The sequence below is a fragment of the Petaurus breviceps genome, unplaced genomic scaffold (genome assembly GCF_028583685.1).
Source record: "Petaurus breviceps papuanus isolate PSGF00001 unplaced genomic scaffold, PetGlider_PUasm1.0 151, whole genome shotgun sequence".
NCBI classification, from domain to species: Eukaryota; Metazoa; Chordata; class Mammalia; order Diprotodontia; family Petauridae; genus Petaurus; species Petaurus breviceps.
The window spans coordinates 34,414,722-34,436,390 of NW_027185712.1; the positions used below are offsets into that span (position 1 = coordinate 34,414,722).

Below are 21,669 nucleotides of genomic sequence, written 5' to 3' on the forward strand. Positions count from 1 at the left end.
CTGGCGTGAAATTAGTCGCCATCAAAAAATAAATCCCAAAGAGTCAACTGCGCCTGCGCGAAGCTCCGAAACGCCGCCAGTCGCAAGAGCGAGCTGTAGTTTCCCTCCCACTTAGTTCGTTTCCGCCGGTTGCTGGGAGGGATCCCTTCTAGCTGGATCATGTCTTCCATGGGGACTCTGGCATTCGACGAATATGGCCGTCCTTTTCTCATCATCAAGGACCAAGAGCGCAAGTCTCGCCTTATGGGACTGGAGGCCCTCAAGGTAACGGATCCCGGAGTCGTCGGCCGCCGAAGAACTGGAGGCCCCGGGAACCAGTGTCTCTGCGCATGCGCGAGGGTTGGGGAAGGGTTCCGCCATGTGCTCGGGGGAAAGACCGAGAGATTCTCCTTATCCCCGGTTCCCATTGAGCTCCCTGCCCCACTCAGGGAACACGCGAGACCCTTCCCCACCCCCGACATCCGGAAAGAAGAGCCTCAGTGGGCCTTCTAAACAGCGAGACCATAGTTGTTACCCTGGGTTTATTGGGGGTGGGACAATTCGGAAGCTGATATTTTATTAGATTGTGTCTTAAAATAAAACAGCACTTCCGTCCAGGGGACTTAGGCCTTCCACTGACACAGTTTTTTATTTTTATGTCTTTTGCAAGATGTATCTAACAGTTTAAAACTGCAGTAAGACTTATTTAAAGATTTATTGTAGACTTGCTACTTATTTCACAGGTAACTCAAATCATTTAGCCAAAACGATAGCTTCTGGGTACCCTTCCCTGGATCCCACTAATGTACCAGTGTCGTTAATTCATTTTTTATTTATTCGGTACTTTAGAGATATGATAAATAAAACAATCTCCTTGGCCTTTGGGAGTTGATATCTTGCAATGGAGCAGGAAAACGTGTGTGTGTCTGTGCAGTAAGCATCATGTGATAAATTTTGTAGACTTCCTGGCGTTAGGAATTTAATAACCCCTTTTTGTCTGGTGTAATAAAGGTAGATCTTATGTCTGAAGTAAAGTTTGACTTGGGGCATTTAAAGAATGGGTAAGATTTCAGCCGGGTGTAGGAAGAAAATAAATTGAGGGAGGCAACACAGAGCATCTTCAAAGAACAAGGAGCAGACAAGTTTGAAGGGATGAGCCATAAGGGGAGTGGGGGGATATAAATCTGGAAAGGTAAGTTAGGACCAGATGATAGAGAATCTGGAGTTAGGACTAAACTTGCTAGGTTTTCAGGAAGTGTATTATGGATATTTTTAGTATTGTACACTGGAGGCAGGAAAAATCTCCCAGGAATCTGATTCTTTTCTCCCTTTGAGAAAGAATAAGGAGCTGGATTAAAGTATTGGGAGCAGGGATAGAAAAAGGAGAGGTTCCAGACAAGCTGTTGTCATTTTATTAGTGGTGATTACAGCTTTAAAAGGAAAAGATAGGGGCTCTGCCCCCTTATCTAGAAATTAAGTGCATTTAGATGAAAAATTGAATTTACTTTGTACAATGTTACTTATCTCATGCCATTATAGATAAAAGATAATTGTTAGATTTAGCAGGAGCTTTTAAAAAGTTGAAACTTGAGAGGCAGAAGAGATTTTATATTCTGAGTGGGCAATGTTCAAGTTTTGTGGCATAACATGACCTTCATTTCAAATACCCCTGTTGGATATTTCTGGATTTATGAGTATTTTTGTTTTGTTATAACTTTTTTTTGGAGATAGGTTTTCATAAAAAGAAATGATGAAATTCTTTGAGTGAAAGAAGTTTAACTTAAGTGAATTACATTGTGGAGTAGGAGCTTGAGAAAATGTTCATATTTTAAAAAATGGTTTCTTGTATTTTTAGTATTAGACACAGTGTTAGGGTATATTTTAAGGATTGTATGTATATTATCATAGTTCTTACTGTCTTTCAACCTGAATACCACTGACTTCTTTACCTTCAGTTCTAACAATGCTTTTGAATCCTGTTGACCATTAATTAAGTTTGATACTCCAAGCACCTAACCCATTTCAGCTAATCTTCAGGCTATTAAAGTAGTCCAAACCATAAAGGGCCCAAACCGTAAGGCTGTAAGTAATGTAGGCTAGGTGGCAAAGTAGACAAAGAGTGCCAGTCCTGGAGTCAGGAGGACTCCTCTTCCTGAGTTCAACACCAGGCAGGGAAGCAGATGCAAAGTGGTGAAATAGGTGCATAAAATGATGATAAGTAAGATAAACTTCAGGGTATTTTGATATTGCAATAAGCCATTGATTAAATGAACAAATGTTGAAATCTTCTTACAGCATAAATTTACATTTTATCTTACATCAATTAATAGGGCAACTAAGCTAGGTGGCATAGTAGGATAGAGTGCCAGACTTGGAGTCAGGAATACCAAAGTTCAAATCTGGCCTCCGATACTTAATAGCTGTATGACCCTGGGCAAGTTACTCTACCTCAGTTTCTCAACTGTAAAAAGTTGGAGAAGGAAATGGCAGACCACTCCAGCATCTTTGCAAAGAAAACCCCAAATGGGGTCACTAAAGAGTTGGAAAAAACTGAATAATAAGATGTAGACAAACTTTTTGGATTTATTCTGGATGCTAGTTAGATATTATAGGAAAACAATAGTGACTGAGAAAAGAGGGATAATATAATTCAAGTCCTTATAATTTCACCCAGATGCTACTTCTTGGTACAAGAGAAATTAATTCAGTGATGTGAGGGTAATAAACTTAGTTAATCCCTCTCTGCTCCTCATAAAACACCTTTCCCTAAGTAAAAGTTAAGAAATTTACCTTTGCCCCAAAAGACTGGAGTAAGTAACAAAATAGCTTAATTTGTCACTGGCTTCTTTTTTGAAGGAGTTGTATTCCTGGGTGTTTAGCGGCCACTGCCCCAGTTATTTTTACAAAGTGTAGGGACGCAGATCAGAGATCTCTGTGTGGGTATGTTCTCAGAGTGAGGTCCAGGGTCCCCTACACATCCCCAAAGTACCTTAAACAGGGTCCACAAAGTCAAAACTTTTCATTATGATATTAATATGTTTAAATTTCGGGGCGGCTAGGTGGCGCAATGGAGCACTGGCCCTGGAGTCAGGAGGACCCCAGTTCAAATTCGGCCTCAGACACTTAACACAAAAAACTAGACGTGTAACCTTGGTCAAGTCACTTAACCCCAATTGCCCTACCTTCCCTCCTCCAAAAAGCAAAATAAAATAAAATGTTTAAATTTCTAATGAGTAAATTTGGATAGATGATAACTCCCATAAGTGGAAGCTGGGAGAGGAGGGGGATGATGAAAGCTCTTTATTATTTAAGAGTGTGAAGGGCTACTGAAATCAAATGAGATTTAGTGCAAGGATTCTTAACTAGAAGTCCATAGATATTTCTTTGGATCCAGGAACTTGGATGGAGGAATAATTTTATCTTCAGTACAGTGAAACTGCCCTCCTTGCTCTTGCTCAGATAAGACAATTCATTTCCCAAATCCTGAAAACTCCAGTGGAGTTTTCACTGACTGTTCCCTGTTCCTGGAACTCTTCTTTGCCTCTTTATCTCTGTCCTTTATCTTCATTGGCTTCTTTCAAGTTTCAGTTAAAGCCATACCTTCCACAAGAAGCCTTTCCCAGTCCTCCTTGGTCCTAGGACCTTTCGACTGAGATGATCTTAAATTTTTCATGTCTGTACATACTTGTTTGTATATTGTCTCCTCCATTTGACTGCATTTGAGTTCCCTTGAGATCAGGGGTGGTAGCTGATTTTGTTTTCTATTTGAGTGGATTTTTTTTGGTCCTTTGTATTTTCCCCCCTCCCTTTTAAAAAAATTTTCCAGCTTTTTTGAGGGGGGCAGGGGAAAGTAGATGCTTAATAAATATCCGTTGATGTGGGGGGGGGGGGTTTTTTTTTTAACCTCCAACTGAAATAGACAGTTTTCTTCACTTCTGAGAAAGGATTTTATAACATTGGCCAGACAACCAGAGGAGTCCATGGGCTCCACAAAAAAAAAAGGTTAAGAGCCTGTGATCTAGAGGAATGACTGATGTCTTTCCTGTGTGTTTGTCTAATGCATTTGCCTTCCTAGAACCCAATTTCCTTTACCGTTGTTGTGAGGTAAAGAGGAAAACCAAGAGTGTGACCCATAAAAGGGTTATGAGATGGTTGGGAAAGGGGGACCAAGGGGAGATGACTATCGTGTTGGAGTATTAAGTTGTCAGGATTTTTAAAAAAACATATATTCGAAAGCTCACAAGGGTTGTAGTGAAAAATAAAATTGTATATATCCTTGGTGCAGAATTAATTGATTTGCTATTGGAGGACATGGTTATACTGGTTTGATCTCATTCACATACTCAGATATTTAGTGATTGCTTTCTATACCTGTTATAAAGGAAATATATGCATAGTCCTTGTCCTCCATGATCTTAAAATCCAATGAAGGAGATGCAATACATACAAAATAAATACATCGTAAGGCAGCAGTGTCTTGAGTAACAGTGTAAGTGAAGAAATAAGAGTTCAGAAATGGTAAAGATTATTTCTGACCCAGAGTCCAAAAACTGCCTAGAGGTAGTTATCTTTTTAGCTTAACTTTGAAAAATGGCTGTAAAGCTTCCATGAAGAGATAGGGTAGTAAAGTTTTTCTAGGTAGAACGTGTATCACCAACAGGCTGGAAAGAAAAGTAGAAGGGATGGATTTCTTAGAACAACGGTAGGCTGTAGTAAGAGAGAGTACAGGAAAGGAAGATAGGAACCACATTGTAAAGAATCTTGAATGCAAGGTTAAGGAGTTTGGATTTTATCCTGGAAAATTATGTTATTTCTCAGCTCAAAGACCTTAAAGATCAAAACTTATTTTCAGGAACATAGCCTCATTTTAGGGAAATTTGAAGGGGAGAAGCAAGGAAATTATTTGTAGTAGTACAATATTACATAATAAGAGCTTGAACTAAAGTCTTAAATGGAGATGGAAAAGAAGAAACCGATATTTAAAAACGTGCAAGAATTGCACGCAGAATGTAGATATAGTGACAGAGTTAGGAAATCAGGGTTTGCTTTGGAAGTTTTCAAACTTAGGTGGCTGGAGATTGTAGTACTTCTAACCAAAAAGTGAATTTTTTTTTTTTTAAAGGCTGGATAGAGCTCCTGCTCTTCAAACTGATAAAAATAACCAGACATTGAACCACTAGTTACTGTCAGTATAGATCATAAGGTTCCTCTAGGACTTAACAGGGCCTATTTGGTGGCACAGTGGTTATGTGGGTATTTAATTCTGTAAACAGTGCAGCTAAAGTATAAACTGCCTACAGTTAAAATGGATGTAATTTTGGTAAGTATGAAATACCTGTTGTGAGTGGGGTATTTTTTTAGGTGCCTATATTAGAGATACAAGGAGGCATAGGACTGGGAATTTGTTAAAAAAAAATAGAGGTAGCAAAATAAACATTAAATAACAGTTCAAGATAGCAGAACTTTTTTTTTTTTGAGGGCATTTGGGTTTAAGTGACTTGCCCAAAGTCACACGGCTTGTAAGCGTCTCTGAGGCTGTATGTGAACTCAGGTCCTCCTGACTCCAGGGCCGGTATGCTATTCACTGCGCCACCTAGCTGCCCCAGTTAGCTGAACTCTTTACAAGCTAGGGAATATCAATGTTAAATTACACAACATATGGCTGTAACTTAGAATTTTGTAAATTAGTTCCCTCCTTTTGTTATATTGAGGGTCTTTCTCTTGCCATCTATGTTGGCCAGTTTCATTTTCACTTCTTGTGTTTGTTTCTTTTAGTCTCACATAATGGCAGCAAAGGCTGTATCAAATACAATGAGAACATCACTTGGACCTAATGGTAAGATACCAATTCTCTTTTTGATCAGTTTTATTTGCTGAATTTCAGATCTCTAAACTATTTTAATGTCTTTTCTTAATGTCTCTTTTCTAGGGCTTGATAAAATGATGGTAGATAAGGATGGTGATGTGACTGTAACCAATGATGGTGCCACCATTTTAAGTATGATGGATGTAGATCATCAGATTGCCAAACTGATGGTTGAACTTTCCAAATCACAGGATGATGAGATTGGAGATGGGACTACAGGAGTAGTCGGTAAGAAAAAGCTGGAAATAAGCAGAATAAGACAATGGAGTGTTGTTTTTATTGTTGACCACAATAAGTAACTTTCCAATCAAATGAATACCATATTCACCGAGAGTCGATTTTAAATCACTAGTCAGGTGGGCTGACTTTTTTCCTGACAAAAGGTTTAGTCTTATTAACAATTGCTGGAATTTATTTTTTTAGAAGTTTAAAGTTTGCTTTACCTAGGTTTTTATTTGAACAAACAGCCCCTTGAGGTAGACTACAGAATATTATTATCCCCAATAATTTATCTGATCCATTTGCAGAGAAAGAAACCTAAAGGTTAAATGACTTACATGGTGGCCACAAAACTAGTGAGTCTTCTTGACTTCAAGTCCAGTGTGCCATGATACCTTTAAATATTATGCATAATATACATGCTCAAAGGCAGATGTATACCTGTGTCACACAGATAATAAATAGCATAGCCATATTTTTAGTTCAGGTCCAGCACTTTTTTCACTTCATCAGTTGATTAATGACTTAGTGTTGACCAGTACTGATGTGCCCAGGATGGTGACAGCCTGGAAATTGTATTATGGAGAAGATTGGAAGAACTACGGACACATAATTGGAAGAGAAGATTAAAAGGGGACAAAATAGCTGTCTCAAAATACTTGAGGGACTATCATATACAAAAGATAAATGAACTTACTCTTTATCTCTCAAGAGTAGGGATTTTTAACCTGTGGTCTATAAATTGTTTTTTTTTTTCTTTTATTTTGATGGTTATATATGTATATTTTTTTTAATGGATTCCTTTGTAACCTTATAGCTTTTATGCATTCAGAAACATTCTGAAAAGGGGTCCATAGCTTTTACCAGATTAGCAGAGTCCATAAGACAGAAAAAAGGATAAAAACCCCTGTTCTAAGGGGTGGAACCAGGACCAGTGGAAGGAATTATAGGAAAGCATATTTCAGTTTAATTTTAAAAAGACATTTTTTTCTAACCATTAAATCTAGACTACAGTGGATCAATGGAAATGTTAAAATATTGCTTTCAACTTATGACCTTATGTTAAGTCAATAGGCATTTATTAAGCATTTAACCATATAGTAGACTCTGTGCTAAATAAATGTTCAGCATACAAATGGGGAGAGCCGGAAGAAACAGTCCTTACCCTCAAGGAGCTTTTGTTCTGATGAGAGAAACAACACCTAAAGAAAAGGAACCCATGCCATCACCATGTTAGCAAAATCCAGAAAATCAGACTAGAGTGGGGAGAAGAATGAGCCACAATTGGCCTGGGCCTTTGCTAAATTGTAAGCTCCATGAGGTTTGGGACTATACTTAATTATCCAAGTGTGGATGTCTCCCAGTGCATTATCCTTTGCTTTCTTTTCTCTTTGTTGGTAATTTCATCTCCTCCCTTGGGTTCATTAAATGCATATTATACCCAAATCTATTTACATTTAGTCTAATGTTTCTCTTGAACTCTAATCGCATATTACCAACCATTAGTGGAACCTCTCTATAGTGAGATAGATAACTGAGGTTTACAGAAACTTAAAGTGAATTGTCTTAGGTCACAAAGTAAGTGGCAAAATATAGCCAATTCTAAGACGCTTCTCATTATACCAAATTGCCTTCCTACAAAAATTATGTACAATAAATTCAGAAACAAAATGCTTATTAAGATTTACCTAAATAGCTTTCTACTGAGTTTTTCTGTATTGTTTTTTTTTCCCATTTCACAGTTCTGGCTGGTGCTTTGTTAGAAGAAGCTGAACAACTGCTGGATCGTGGTATTCATCCAATCAGAATAGCAGATGGTTATGAACAGGCTGCTCGAATTGCCATTGAACATTTGGACAAAATCAGTGATAGTTTTCCAGTTGATATTCACAACACTGTGCCTCTCATCCAGACTGCAAAAACAACTCTTGGTTCTAAAGTGTAAGTTACTATCACCAGTATTTGTTTTTGTTGTGTGCCACTTTTAAAATGTCTATATATGAGGGCATATGGGCATATGAAATACATATATGAATGTGTGTATATATGTTGAAAGGTATACATAGATAGAGGGCACAGGACCAATTTAACAGGAAGGAATGATACTTAAAAGGTGAAATTAAGAGGTGAGAGAGGAATATAATGACAGGAGATGGGGAAAGACAGATTGGGGTAAACTATCTCATACAGAAGAGGCAAGGGAAAATGGTTACAATGGAGGGGAAGACTAGGAAGGCAAAAGGGAATGGGTCAACCTTATTCCCATTGAATTTTGCTTGAGGAGGGAGTGAAATACACACTAAATAGGGTATCTCACCCTCCAGGAGAATAGGGGGGGAAGGGGATGAGAGGGGGGATGATAGAAGGGAGGGCAGGCTCAGGGGGAGGGAAGTTGGAAGCACCCACTTTTGAAAAGGGATGGGATCAAAGTAGAGAATAGAAAAGTGGGAGGTGGGATAGGAGGGAGGGAAATACAGTCAGTCTTTTACAATATATCTACTATGTTATTGTTTTGCATTAGCCACACATGTAAAACCTATATTGAACTACTTATCTTCCCAGTAAGGGTGGGTGACAAGGAAGGAAGGGAATGAATCTAGAATTGAAAGTTTAAAAATCAAATATTCAAATATATATGTGTGTGTGTGTGTGTGTGTGTATATATACTATTATTAATACCATCTTACATGTAATTGGGAAATAAGATATACAGGCACTGAGGCATAGAGATCCACTGGAAAAGTAGAAAGGGGTATGGGAGAAAATATGGGAGAGAGCAGACTGGAAGAGGGGATATCCTGTTGGACTGCTATTTTGAGGCGATGGGTAGGGGAAAAACGGGGAGAAAATTTGTAACTCAAAATCTGGCGGAAACGAATGATGTAAAAATCAGAAGTTAATAAAGCATTAAAAAAAAACAAGCATTTGTATTGGAAAAACTAGGCTGACAAATAATTTAGAAATATAGCTAATAAAAAGGTCTTTTAGAGACATAAGTAGATTTTCATGACTTAAAATTTCCCATTTCTTTGTATAGAAATTTTTTGTCCTAAAGTGTTGAAACCATATTTGTGTTTCACATTTTGTTTAGATTTAGTCATGTGTGGTAACCCATACGTTATGAGTGGTGATTAGTAAAATTAAGTTCAATATAGTAAAATTTTGAATCACTTCTCATAGGTGATTGGTGTAATAAAATTTCCATTTTGCATAATTTAAATTTATTTATTAGCCACCATGACTTCTGTTCTTTCCATATAAGCCCCAGAAGTAGCCTGACCAGACAAAGTCTGAGAGGTAACAATGAATACTGGACCTTTCTGCAAACTTTCTGAGTGTTCTTAGGGTTTGCAAACATGGCCTTCAGAATCCTTTTAATGTATTTCATTCAGCAGTCATTTGTTAAGTACACTACTAGGTTCTAGTGCAGGTAACAAAATGATGAAGACCTTTCCCTCATGAAATTTGTAGTTTGGCAAAGGGTTGAAATACCTTCTTTTTCACTCTTATTTATTAAACTCCACTTTATGGAAACTACCTCATTTCTCTAAAATCAGATCTATAAATTCTTCCATTTTGATTTTTAAAATCTGACACCAGGGCAGCTAAGTGGCGCAGTGGATTGAGTGTTAGGCCCAGAGTCAGGAAGGCCTGAGTTCAAATCCAGCTTCAGACACTTATTAGATATGTGACCTCGGGCAACTCTTGCTTGCCTCAGTCCTTCATCTGTAAAATGAGCTGAAGAAGGAAATTGGCAAACCACTCTTGTATATTTGTCAAGGAAAACCCAAATAGGATCACAAAGAGTCTGACACAACTGAAAAATGACTAAACAACAGATTTGACACCAACTTGTCTTTTCAAAAATCCTTAATATGCCTTCGTCCCTTAGCCAAACTTTGCATTGATCTCTGGACAAGTATTTCTTGGTATTTTGGCTAACTTTTTTTTTCACATGAAGTGTGTTAGCTTTCTCTTAATTCTGTAAAACAGCCCATTATGAAATTTGTTGGGTTAATATTATATTAAACTTAAAAATTAATTTAGGGGAAATATTGACATTTTTACTCTATTTAAAATAACCCTGAACAGGTAATATCCATCTAATTAAAATCATAAGATCCTTTATTTCCACCAAAAATCTTTTTTAAAGTTCTCTTGTGAGCCTTAGCAAATTAATAGCAAACATTTGTTACATTTGACATTATTCACAAAAGGTATTTATCTTTCTCTGTTTCTCTAAGTTTTGTTGGCAATGTAGCATAGAAATGCAAATGATAATATTTATACAGATTTTGTAATCGTGACAATGCTTATTCCTTTAAATTATTTTTCTTGTCTTCTCTATTGTTTCCAACACTGACAGATTGAAGTGTGCTTTCATTGATATAGGGAACTCTCAGATGAGGAAATTACCTCTGTTCTCTGTAGTTTTAGCATAAATGTATTTTATAAGACCTTTTCTGCATCTATTGATAATTTTGTGATTGCTAAATACATTTCAAACATATTCCTAAAGTATGTTCTTTGTTTTCCTCATCAGAGTTAACAGCTGCCACCAACAAATGGCTGAAATTGCTGTAAATGCTGTCCTGACTGTAGCCGATTTGGAAAGAAGAGATGTTGACTTTGAGCTAATCAAAGTAGAAGGCAAAGTAGGAGGAAGACTTGAAGACACTCAGCTTATTAAGGGAGTAATTGTGGATAAGGATTTTAGTCATCCACAAATGCCTAAAGTAAGTAATTTCCTTTTTTTCCTTTTGTAATTTGATATTTTTTAGCTCTTTAAATCATCTAAACAAAATGTTTTCATTGTTTTTTTTTAAATAGGAAGTGAAAAATGCCAAGATTGCAATTCTTACATGTCCATTTGAGCCTCCCAAGCCAAAAACTAAACATAAGCTTGATGTTACATCTGTAGAAGATTACAAAGCACTGCAGAAATATGAAAAGGAGAAGTTTGAAGAGATGATTGAACAAGTGAGTCTTACTGTGATTCAGACTATGTAGATATAGTGATTGAAAGAATATAAATTGGGGTGGCCAGGTAGCACAGCGAGTAAGAGCACCGGCTCCAGTGTCGGAATGACATGGAGATCAAATCCCGGGCTCAGACATTCAGCACCACACCCAGAAATAACTGGCAGTGTAACCTTGAGCAAATTACTTAACCCCAATTGCTTTAAAAAAAAAAAAGAAAAGAAAGAATATAGGTTGTAGTAAGTATTGTTCTATCTTAATCTCTTTAAGGATTAATTCATTTTGATATGGCATACTGTATAATTTAAGACTTCTAAGTATGGTATTTGTTGATAAAAGAAGGTTGATAAGCACTTATATTAAAAAGCAAACGTGCTATCCAAGGAAATCATTTGGGTTGTTTTTTCTCTTTGAAGAATAGTTTTTAGTCAAGCATTATAGCAGTACTTAACCTTGAAGTATATGTAATTAAAAGTTGTATATTGTCTTTGTGGTACATTACATCTTGTTTTTCTTTTTCAGATTAAACTCACTGGTGCAAACCTAGCCATTTGCCAGTGGGGTTTTGATGATGAAGCAAATCATTTACTCCTTCAGAATAAGTTGCCTGCTGTCCGTTGGGTAGGGGGACCTGAAATTGAAGTAAGAAATTCTTATCTTTTTATATAATTTCTTATTCTAGAGACTTTTTAGACATAACTATTTTATTCCTTTTTACTTCATTGTCAGTTGCTTCTTTTTATGGTTGGCATTCTGTATCTGTGAAAAAATACACTGGCACAGTGAAGAACACCTGTTATATTCTAGAATTTTTTTTTTTAAAGAAGCTCTAATTTTTCATGGACCTTTCTTCATAGTTTAAAGGGACAAATCACAAAAGATTATTTCCTTTGTATTCAGATTTTAAAGATTGATACTTCAGACCCATGATTTCATGAGTATGGTTATTCCTTCCACCAGTGTAGATATAAATGCTTTTCTCTCTTCCTGTGTGGTTCTGCAGTTCTTCCCATTTTCCCACAAATCATACATAGCTGTGTGTGTCTGTATCTCTGTCTGTCTCTCCGTCTGTCCATCCATCCCTCTATCCCTATGAACTTTGCTAATGTGACAACATACATGCTGGTAGTGTTGAAGGTAAGTATGGTAAACTAAATATATTCCATGTTTTAATTGTGATCTGTCTGATCTTTTCCTACCATCAACTTGAGGCTTAAATTTATCCAGCTTATTAGCTGTAGCTATAGGGATCATAGGGATGAATACTGATTAAGCAGCCTGAGGAGAGAAAGAGAAAGGAGTGGAAAGAGGGAACTCTTCTTCCAAATTGGCTTTTTATTTTGTAGTTATAAAAGGTATGGAGATTTTTTTATCAAGTTAACTATTTGAGAGCTCAAAATTTTCAGTCATGATATAAAGGATACAGTAATGAACTTGGAAGTAACATTAGAATGTTCTCTGAAAAATTCTTCTGTCTCAGCAACTTTTCAGTCATAGTCACAAATCCTTAAAGACCTCAAGTAAAAGCTAGATGCCCATTTGTCAGAAATGTAAGTTGAGCTTCTGGGGAAAAGGCATTAGACTAACTGGCCCCAGTCTCTTCCAGCTCTGAAATTCTGTGATTCCTATCATTCTTTTTAGTCACTTCTGTCATATATCATGATTAATAAAGTCTTCAGCCTCTATTACAACCTACCTTGTGTGTTTCCATTACCTTTGAGGTGATCTCAAAGGTAGCTTCAGCTCTCCTGAGACCATCACATTCCATGATTTCTCTCAGATCATACTCCAGTATTTCATTGTGGCATGGAGATGATGCTGCATTCTTGGGTTTTTGTTTGTTTGTTTTTGCTTTTTGGAGGGAGGAGGACAGGACAGTTGGGGTTAAGTGACTTGCCCAAGGTCACACAGCTAGTAAGTGTTAAGTGTCTGAGGTCAAATTTGAACTCTGGTCCTCCTGACTCGAGGGCCAGTGCTGTATTCACTGCACCACCTAGCCATCCCATGATGATGCTGCATTCTTTAAAGGCATGCCATTGGCATGCAAGCACTAGCGGGCTATGAGGTCCTAAGGTATAGGCCCAGCAATACACTGGAGTTACCAAAGGAGTGCAAGAGAAGTTCGTCAGAAGGCTAATCATCAAGTGATGGTGGGAAGGAAGGTATGGAGGAGAAAGGGGACATATAAGGGGCATTTGCAACACATACAGCAAAGATGCTGTATGGCCACCTTCCAAAGTGTTTGTAGTAAAATGAGGGAATGGAAGGGGGTCTCAGGTGGGTACTATGGATCACATTTTGATGTTTTACTTAATAAAATTGTTATTGTCTTTCCCTTTTTTAGCTTATTGCTATTGCAACAGGAGGGCGCATTGTTCCACGGTTCTCTGAACTCACAGCTGAGAAACTTGGTTTTGCTGGTCTGGTAAAAGAGATCTCATTTGGAACAACCAAAGACAAAATGCTTGTTATAGAGAAATGTAAGAACTCCAGGGCTGTGACCATATTCATTAGAGGAGGAAATAAAATGGTAAGGAATTGTCAGGTTACATCTGAATTTGGCATACAGGTTGGCAGTAAATTTGACTGTCACAGCTACTGCTTGCCAACATAGAAAGATAGATCTCATTCTTTTATTGATAGCTTTTGGTTTTATATCACTTTCATTTGCAAATGTATCTATCTTCTCCTTTCCCCCAAGCACCATCCCTTGTAACAAAAAAGAAAAAAGAAAGTTATGCAAAACTAAAAGACTGTGTGTGTGTGTGTATGTATAGCAACTCTTAATATTTAATTGTGTTCACACCCATAATTGAAACTTATGTGCAGAAAGAAAGGATATGCTTCCCCCCCCCAAAGACAATTGGAGTTAAGTGACTTGCCCGGGGTCACACAACTCACACAGTCTGAGGCCAGATTTGAACTCTGGTTCTCCTGATTATAGGGCCAGTGCTCTATCCACTGTGCCACCTAGCTGCTCCTAGGGTATACATTTTCTTAATGACAGCATTCAGTTTTGTTCTTTCTGTGTGTGTGCTTTTCATTTACTTTATCGTTATGTATATTCGTTTCTTGGTTCTGCTTGGTTTACTTTGCATCAGTTCATACAAGTTTTTCCATGCTTCTCAATATTCTTCATTTCTTACAGAGTAATAATATTTCATTACGTTTCTGTACCACAGTTTGCTTAGCCATTCCCTTATCACTCTATTTTATTAGATGTAGATATAGAAACTTTCTTTTATCTTTGACCTTATTGCTATATGGTGGGATCTAAGGGGCAAAGGGTATGGACATCTCAGTCACTACTAGTTTGCTTGTCTTTCCATAACCCCTCCCCATCTTTTCTCATCTTTACTAGTTTAATAGGTATGAGGTTTAAACTTCAAGAGGACTATGGAATATTGCCTGAGAGACCATGTTCCTTTGCCATTTAAATAAATATATCTGTAGTTCACCCAGTGTCCCTTAAATTGAGATGCCTATTTATTCTTGATATGGTTCTTTTTTTGTGTTCTGCTCACTAATCCCAAGTACTGACTTTAAATCTTTATACTTAAGCCATAGAGGCAGGAAAGCTAATGGAAATTCTACACTCTGGTCTCCTTCCTTCCACTGTTTCCTCATCTATTTGCTTAACATTCAAGGTGTATGTGTTTGAGCTATTAAGTAGTTTTTTGGCTCTTTTTTTTTTCCTGCATTGTTACATTAAAATATATCATCTTGGTATATCAAATCTAGGGTCATAAAGTTGCATGTTACAACAAACTATTTCTTCCAGCAAAAGCCTTTAAGGTTTCTATCACAAGATTTTGCAATTTGTCTTTTTTTTTTTCTGATTTAAAGTAGTAATTAATTTAAAGACTGGAACAGAAAGGGATGTGTTCTTATCTGCTGATTTTGAGCTAGTGACTATTGAATGTTTTCATTCAGTAAATTTATTATGGTAACTTACACCGAGCTAGATTAATTTAAAGCATTAGTTCTTAACTTTGTCTAAGTACTCCAGTTTCTTTACTTGTAATATTAAAAAAAATTATTCAAGGGGTGGCCAGGTAGCACAGTAAGTAAGAGCACCTGCCCCAGAGTCGGGATGACCTGGGATGGAATCTGGGCTCAGACACTTAGCACCCACCCAGAAACACCTGGCTGTGTAACCTTGAGCAAGTTACTTAACCCCAATTGCTTTAAAAAAAAAAATTTCAAACTCCTACATAATACCGTTAGCATCTACTCACTGATAAAACATGACTGGATATGCAGAAACACTGTCTTCCCAGGGTACTGCAACCAACCACCAGGGCATTTTAATTGACTTTCGAAAATGGAAGATAATGAAGCTATGATTTAATTCCTATGTGGGACAGCTTTGTTCCATTCACTGATTATAGATTGCACTCCCAACATTAGCTTGCTGTCTTGGAAAGGGTATACAGTTGAGATTAGAATGGGCTTAGGAAAGCTAGCTACTCCTGCTACTAGAAAAGTAATTTTCATACAAAAGTATGGGATGTTCTCTATCACAATTTTCCCCATTGCAGGTTGGCATAAGAAATTAATTGGGAGGGGCGGCCAGGTAGCACAGCGAGTAAAAACACTGGCTCCAGTGTCGGGATGACCTGTGGATTGAATCCAGGCTCAGATACTTATTACCCACCCAGAAACACCTGGCTGTGTAACCTTGAGCAAGTTACTTAACCCCAATTGATTTTTAAAAAAAAATAGAGATTAATTGGGAATTTGGGGGGAGTTTTGTGAAATCTGCAGGTGAAACAGAAAAAGTTTAGAAATGCATGAATGTATGTGTAATATTAGCATTTTGTCTTAAAATAACATAATAATTCAGACTTTTACTCTGGTATGAAGAGAGGACCCAATACTTTTTTTTTTTTAAGCAATCGGGGTTAAGTAACTTGCTCAAGGTTACACGGCCAGTTATTTCTGGGTGTGGTGCTAAGTATCAGAGCCCGGATTCGATCCCCAGGTCATCCCGACACTGGAGCCGGTGCTCTTACTCGCTCTGCTACCTGGCTGCCCCTGACCAAATAAATTTTACATGGATTTTTCAAATTGCAGGGGTGCTCACCCCTAACTTTACAGTGTAGAAGGGATAACTATTTACATGTTTATGATAGAACTTAATAATTAGTGAACAGAGTATTTGTTTTTTTAAAAGCCCTAATGACAAGCAAAATTCAGTTTTTCAAGTGAAATATCTTTTTATAATATTAGAAGTGGCTGTGATATATTTAGGCAATGACATCTTCATTTTAATCTATTTTGAATGTATAGGCATTGATTAAAATTAACTTAAAACATTTTTACTTGTAGATAATTGAGGAAGCAAAACGATCTCTTCATGATGCTCTGTGTGTGATCAGAAACCTAGTTCGTGATAATCGTGTTGTCTATGGAGGTGGTGCCGCTGAAATATCTTGTGCTTTGGCAGTTAGTGAAGAAGCTGATAAGGTAAATGAGAATAGTTGCTATGTGTTTTATGTCAGACTTTTATATTTTAAAATTTCACACTTTTGTGATGCCTTGCATAGCTTGAAGCTGCTTTGAAATAGAGCAGGTACCATACTAGTTATATAGTAATTTTTAAAACACACACTAAAACAAACCCCATTACTAGTTATTTGGTTAAACAGAATATGCCATTAATTTCTTACTCATCTTTGATGAGTGAGAATCTTTAGTCCATTAGTAGAATTGAGTGGGTCCATGCATTTATTAATAAACACCAGTTATGTGTACATTATGCACTTCCCTTCCCAAGTCACATTTTGAAGGGTCACCCACATTCTGAGCTAGAGCTTGAGCTCTGGTGACTCTCAATTGCTTGAGCTTCAACCTGCATCCATTACTATATGGGTACATGAACATTTTTCTTGTGAAACTAATTGCTCTTGTAACATTGCTTGCTTAATATGTTTTCACTGAGCTATTTAATATTAAGCAAAATCAGCAAGCATTTGTTAAGCACCTAGTAGGCACTGGAGACACAAACATAAAAAATGAAAGTCCCTGTTGTCAAGGAGCTTATATTCTCAGGATGTGGTATATTATCTCCATAAGGTGGCACAGTAGATAATTGATTCAAGAATATCTTGAGTTCAAATTCTATCTCAGACACTTAATCACTTTGTGACCTGGGCAGGTTACTTAACCTGTCTGCCTCTTTATCCTCAGCTGTAAAAGGAAGATAATAATAGCACCTACTTCACAGGAATATTATGAAGATTGAGTGAGTTAACATCTGTAAAGTGCTTAGTACAGTGCCTGGCATATGATAGGCTCTTAAATGCTATTTCCCTTCTCCTTAAGGCAACATGATTTGCTTTCTATTCAGTTTCTATTTTCCTGCTATCAGTTGTTATAAAATCTTTTATGTTAACTTTCAGTGTCCATCCTTGGAGCAGTATGCTATGAGAGCTTTTGCAGATGCATTAGAAGTCATTCCCATGGCCCTTTCTGAAAATAGTGGTATGAATCCCATCCAAACTATGACTGATGTACGAGCCAGACAAGTGAAAGAAATGAATCCTGCTCTTGGTATTGACTGCTTGCATAAGGGTACAAATGGTAAGGGAGTTTATGTTTGTGGTATTTTAATTTGGTTTTAATTTAACAGTTAGGATATATTTTTTTATCTTTATTAGTCTATCTCTAAATGACTAAACCCACTGATGGGGATTAAACTTGGCATTTTGTAGAGGGACTGATCCACATTTACTCATCTGAACAACTAGTCTTGTTAGCAGAATAAAAATTTATGCCTGTGGAACTGTCAATAAACTGAGGGTTGAGAGTTACTATATTATGACTATATTATACTCTTCATTTTTTATACCTGGTTCTTAGTTGGTAATCCCTATGTAATATTTTGTTGTATTCAGATATTTTTTCAGAATAGAACTATAGGGGCAGCCAGGTAGCACAACGAGTAAGAGCACCGGCTCCAGCGTTGGGATGACCTGGAGATCGAATCCCAGGCTCAGACACTTAGCACCCACCCAGAAACACCTGGCCATGTAACCTTGAGCAAGTTACTTAACCCCAATTGCTTAGGGGCGGCCAGGTGGCTCAGCGAGTAAGAGCACCGGCTCCAGTGTTGGGATGACCTGGATCAAATCCGGGCTCAGATACTCAGCACCACACCCAGAAATAACTGGCTGTGTAACCTTGAGCAAGTTACTTAACCCTGATTGCTTTAAAAAAAAAAAAAAGAATAGAACTATACTTGGAAGTTAGTTCACATATAGAAGAAACGTTTTCATTCATTAACATTTATAAATGTGTAGTAAACATATGTATAGTACTTTGTGAGGCTAAGGAAGGAGCATGCAGTTTAGAATAAAACACAATTCCTGACTTCAAGGAACTACTTAGAGCCTAGATACTGATAGCTAACCTAGTATACACAAGAGTATGACATAAGTGCGTAGATATGGAAAACAGCTTTCTTGAATCTGAGGATAGAAGGGAGTTTGGAGGAAACTTTATGATTGGAAAGCAGTCATTTGTGTTGAGCTTTTGAAGGTAGACAGAGAAGAGAGTGGATTTTCCAGACATAAGGAATGGCTTCAACCAGAGCCTATAAGCATAAGATTTTGGTCCAGTGTAGCAGGAGCACAGAATGTATGATGATGGGGTTATATGCAGTAAGACAGGAAAAGTAGGATTTTGCCAGATTTTAAACAGGTCAGGCAAAGAATTTTAAACTGTACTTGAGAGTATAAAGGGCGTGATTGAGCATGTGTATGTTGAAGAAATGTTGGAACCATAGGCTTTAGATCTGGAAAGAACCACAGAAATCATCGAGTTTAATCTTTTACAAATGAAGAGCTTAAAAGCCCAGTTGGAATTTAAACCCAGTCCCTCTGCTTCTAAGTCTAGTGTTCTTTTTCACTATGCCACACCTGCTTGACAGTGAGGCACAAGGCTAATTTGGGGTGAGTGGGGAAGATGATATAAGTATGTTGGGGGGAAATAGAAGAGAGGGTAGAGATAGGAAAAAGGAAACAAGCATCAGCAGGACGTGGTAACTAGGCAATGAAGAAGAGTCACAGGTGATAACAAGGTTTTTAACATTGGAGATTGGAGGAATGGTAGTTCCACTATAAATAATGTGATTAAAAAAGAAGAGCAAATTTAAAGTGAAAGACAGATTCTGGTTTTGGATGTGATTGATGAATTTAAAATACTGTGCAGATAGAAAGGCCACATAAGTAGTTACAGATGGAAATCTAGAGCTCCAAAGAACTGGGCTTAGAGGTATAGATATATGACTCAGTGGCTTAGATGTAATTTGACTTGTATAAGAGTAAATGAGATTGGCAAGTACAAGAGTGTAGGAAGAGAAAAGGGTAAAGGGTTCAGGGCAGAACATTAAAGAACACCTGCCTTTAAACACTGACTAAGAAATTAGTGAATGAGAAATAGGGGAAACCAAGAGTGTGGTGTCTATAGAATCAAGGCTAGTTAACATTGTTATCTGCTACAGAAATATGGAGGAAAATGAGGACTGGGAAAAAAAAAAAAACAAGCCATTAGATTTGGCAGTTGAATCATTTGTGACCTTTAAGAGAACAATTCATAGTTGGTGTGGGGAAAAGGCAGATTATAAGATGTTAATACTTGGTGAAGAGGGAACAGGACATCTCATAGACAGCTTTTTCAAGAAGTTTGGAAATGAAGGAAAATGAATGAGAAGGATGTTTGGTTTTAGCTAATCATTCAACATGAACAAATTTTGAATCCCTTTTTTTTAACCTAGTTTAATCTCTAAACAATAGAAATCATATCCAGGTGATGTAAAATGCTAGTGTCATCCTACTCTGCTCCTAAGACCATATGTGGAGTATTTTGCATTTTGACTATGGCAAAATCAAATTAATAAATTTAATTTGAGACTTACTAGGAGATGAGCTGCTGATAATTTTACCATTTCTACTCCTTGAGAAAAAAACAGACTTCAGAAAATATGCATAATATATTTAAAAGAATCAACCTTCTAGAAGTATGAACAAGGGCTAATTATAGATTGGCCCTTTTGAAGGCCTCTGTGTGTCCTTTTTTGATAATTTGGAATATTAACTTCTTCATCCTTTTCAGTATATCTTCCATTTATCAGAATTAAGATTTAGCATATTATAGTAGTTGGGCTAAATTTTTAATATTAAACTTTAATTTAATTTAAATTAATATTGTGACATCCAAATCATTTGTTTCCCCAGATATGAGACAACAACATGTCATAGAAACTTTGATTGGCAAAAAACAACAGATTTCACTTGCAACACAAATGGTCAGAATGATTCTGAAGATTGATGATATCCGAAAACCAGGAGAATCCGAAGAATAACTTAAGTTTGAATAAATGTAGTAATGCTACTACTGTGATTAAATAAACAAGAGTCATGTATTGCAACCACGGCTATTTATTATTTTTTCCCCTTTTTGACACTGTAATTGCTATATGTTAAAGAAAACAATAATAAATTAGCTGGTTAATAACCATAGCTCATTTCAAAAACTGTATTTGTTGAGAAACTGACACAAGTTTTTCTATTTGTTATATTAATCTCTAAATTAGATCTTTATCTGTTTTTCAAGTTTTAAGAATAGTTCAATATTTATAGCAGCATTTAAATGAGACTTGGTTTGTGAAAGTGAAAGAAAAGTGAAATATATTTTACTAGTCATTGAATTGTGAAGATCCTAAGAGTTCTGGTCCTAGGTTTACTTGTCATTCTTATGGTGTTAGAAAATACTGTGGACCTAGCATCATGCAGAGAAATGACCCTACAGTGGAGCTACTGTTAATGAGAATATTAAATAAATGGGTGTAGATTATAGATTGTTCTAATTCCACCATACTATTTGAAAAAAATTTTAAAACAATATTCATTTGGTTGATAACTTACTACAGTGGTTTTCAAACTTTTTTTTTTGCTTAAAGCATACCGTGTTTCCCCGATAATAAGACCTATCCCGAAAATAAGCCCTCCCCCAAAAATAAGCCCTATTGAGATTGCTACTGTAGTGAAGGTGATCCCCTGTGCTACACGCTACATTACGGTACCCTCTGTATGCACCGTCCCCCCTCCCCGTGAAACGCACGCCGCACTCCGAGCTGCATCCAATCAGAGCTGCAGCAGTGAGCGCGTCATCCTGTTCTTCCCCAGTGATTTGCTTGCTGGTACATTTTCTTGTTCACATTTACCTGTTTATTAAAATTGCTGTCAATGTTCATTAAAATAAGCCCTCTGGTGTTTTTCTGTCCAAAAAATTTAATAAGACAGTGTCTTATTATCGGGGAAACATGGTAGTATTTGCTAAGAAAGAAGCCTTTCCAGTTTGGCCTCTAGACTCCAGACTTGGGAATCCTCTACCTTTATTTCCCCTCCCCCTCCTTCCTTTACTTCCTCAGCACTTGAAGTGGAGGAGGTAAAAGTACATCTATAGATAAGAGTTGCTATTAAGACTTTGAAAATAATAAACTGATGGGCAAGCAGCAAACCAAAGTTTAGGAAATAGCTTGAGATTTGGGGTCATATCTAGCAAACCTTAAGAGTGCTCCATTCAGGAACCAATAGTATAGGCAAAAGATCATTGGGGAG

The 21,669-nt window shown here is 37.0% G+C and overlaps 2 protein-coding genes across 2 annotated transcripts in view; one reads left to right on the forward strand and one right to left on the reverse strand.

Annotated features, from left to right (window-relative positions):
• The window catches only part of ATPSCKMT (ATP synthase c subunit lysine N-methyltransferase), a 35,763-nt gene extending 35,653 nt beyond the window's left edge, over positions 1–110 (reverse strand). Inside the window, exon 1 of the mRNA XM_069077078.1 lies at positions 1–110. Coding sequence (XP_068933179.1) covers positions 1–22 — 22 coding nt within the window. The 5' untranslated portion in view covers positions 23–110.
• On the forward strand, positions 39–20,477 carry CCT5 (chaperonin containing TCP1 subunit 5). The gene is made up of 11 exons (XM_069077056.1): positions 39–264; positions 5,755–5,815; positions 5,909–6,073; positions 7,807–8,005; positions 10,608–10,800; positions 10,895–11,044; positions 11,567–11,686; positions 13,389–13,574; positions 16,376–16,513; positions 17,449–17,629; positions 20,284–20,477. Exons 1-11 carry the CDS (start codon positions 160–162, stop codon positions 20,409–20,411), a joined length of 1,626 nt encoding a protein of 541 aa, XP_068933157.1. The 5' UTR covers positions 39–159; the 3' UTR covers positions 20,412–20,477.
• Positions 20,478–21,669: the final 1,192 nt, after the last annotated feature.

Excerpts from the sequence above, each read along its gene's own strand:
- CCT5 (XM_069077056.1), top strand. The coding sequence starts at position 160 with ATGTCTTCCATGGGGACTCTGGCATTCGACGAATATGGCCGTCCTTTT. Across the intron at positions 265-5,754 it reads TGGGACTGGAGGCCCTCAAG|TCTCACATAATGGCAGCAAA; the intron begins GTAACGGATCCC and ends TGTTTCTTTTAG. Across the intron at positions 5,816-5,908 it reads AACATCACTTGGACCTAATG|GGCTTGATAAAATGATGGTA; the intron begins GTAAGATACCAA and ends TCTCTTTTCTAG.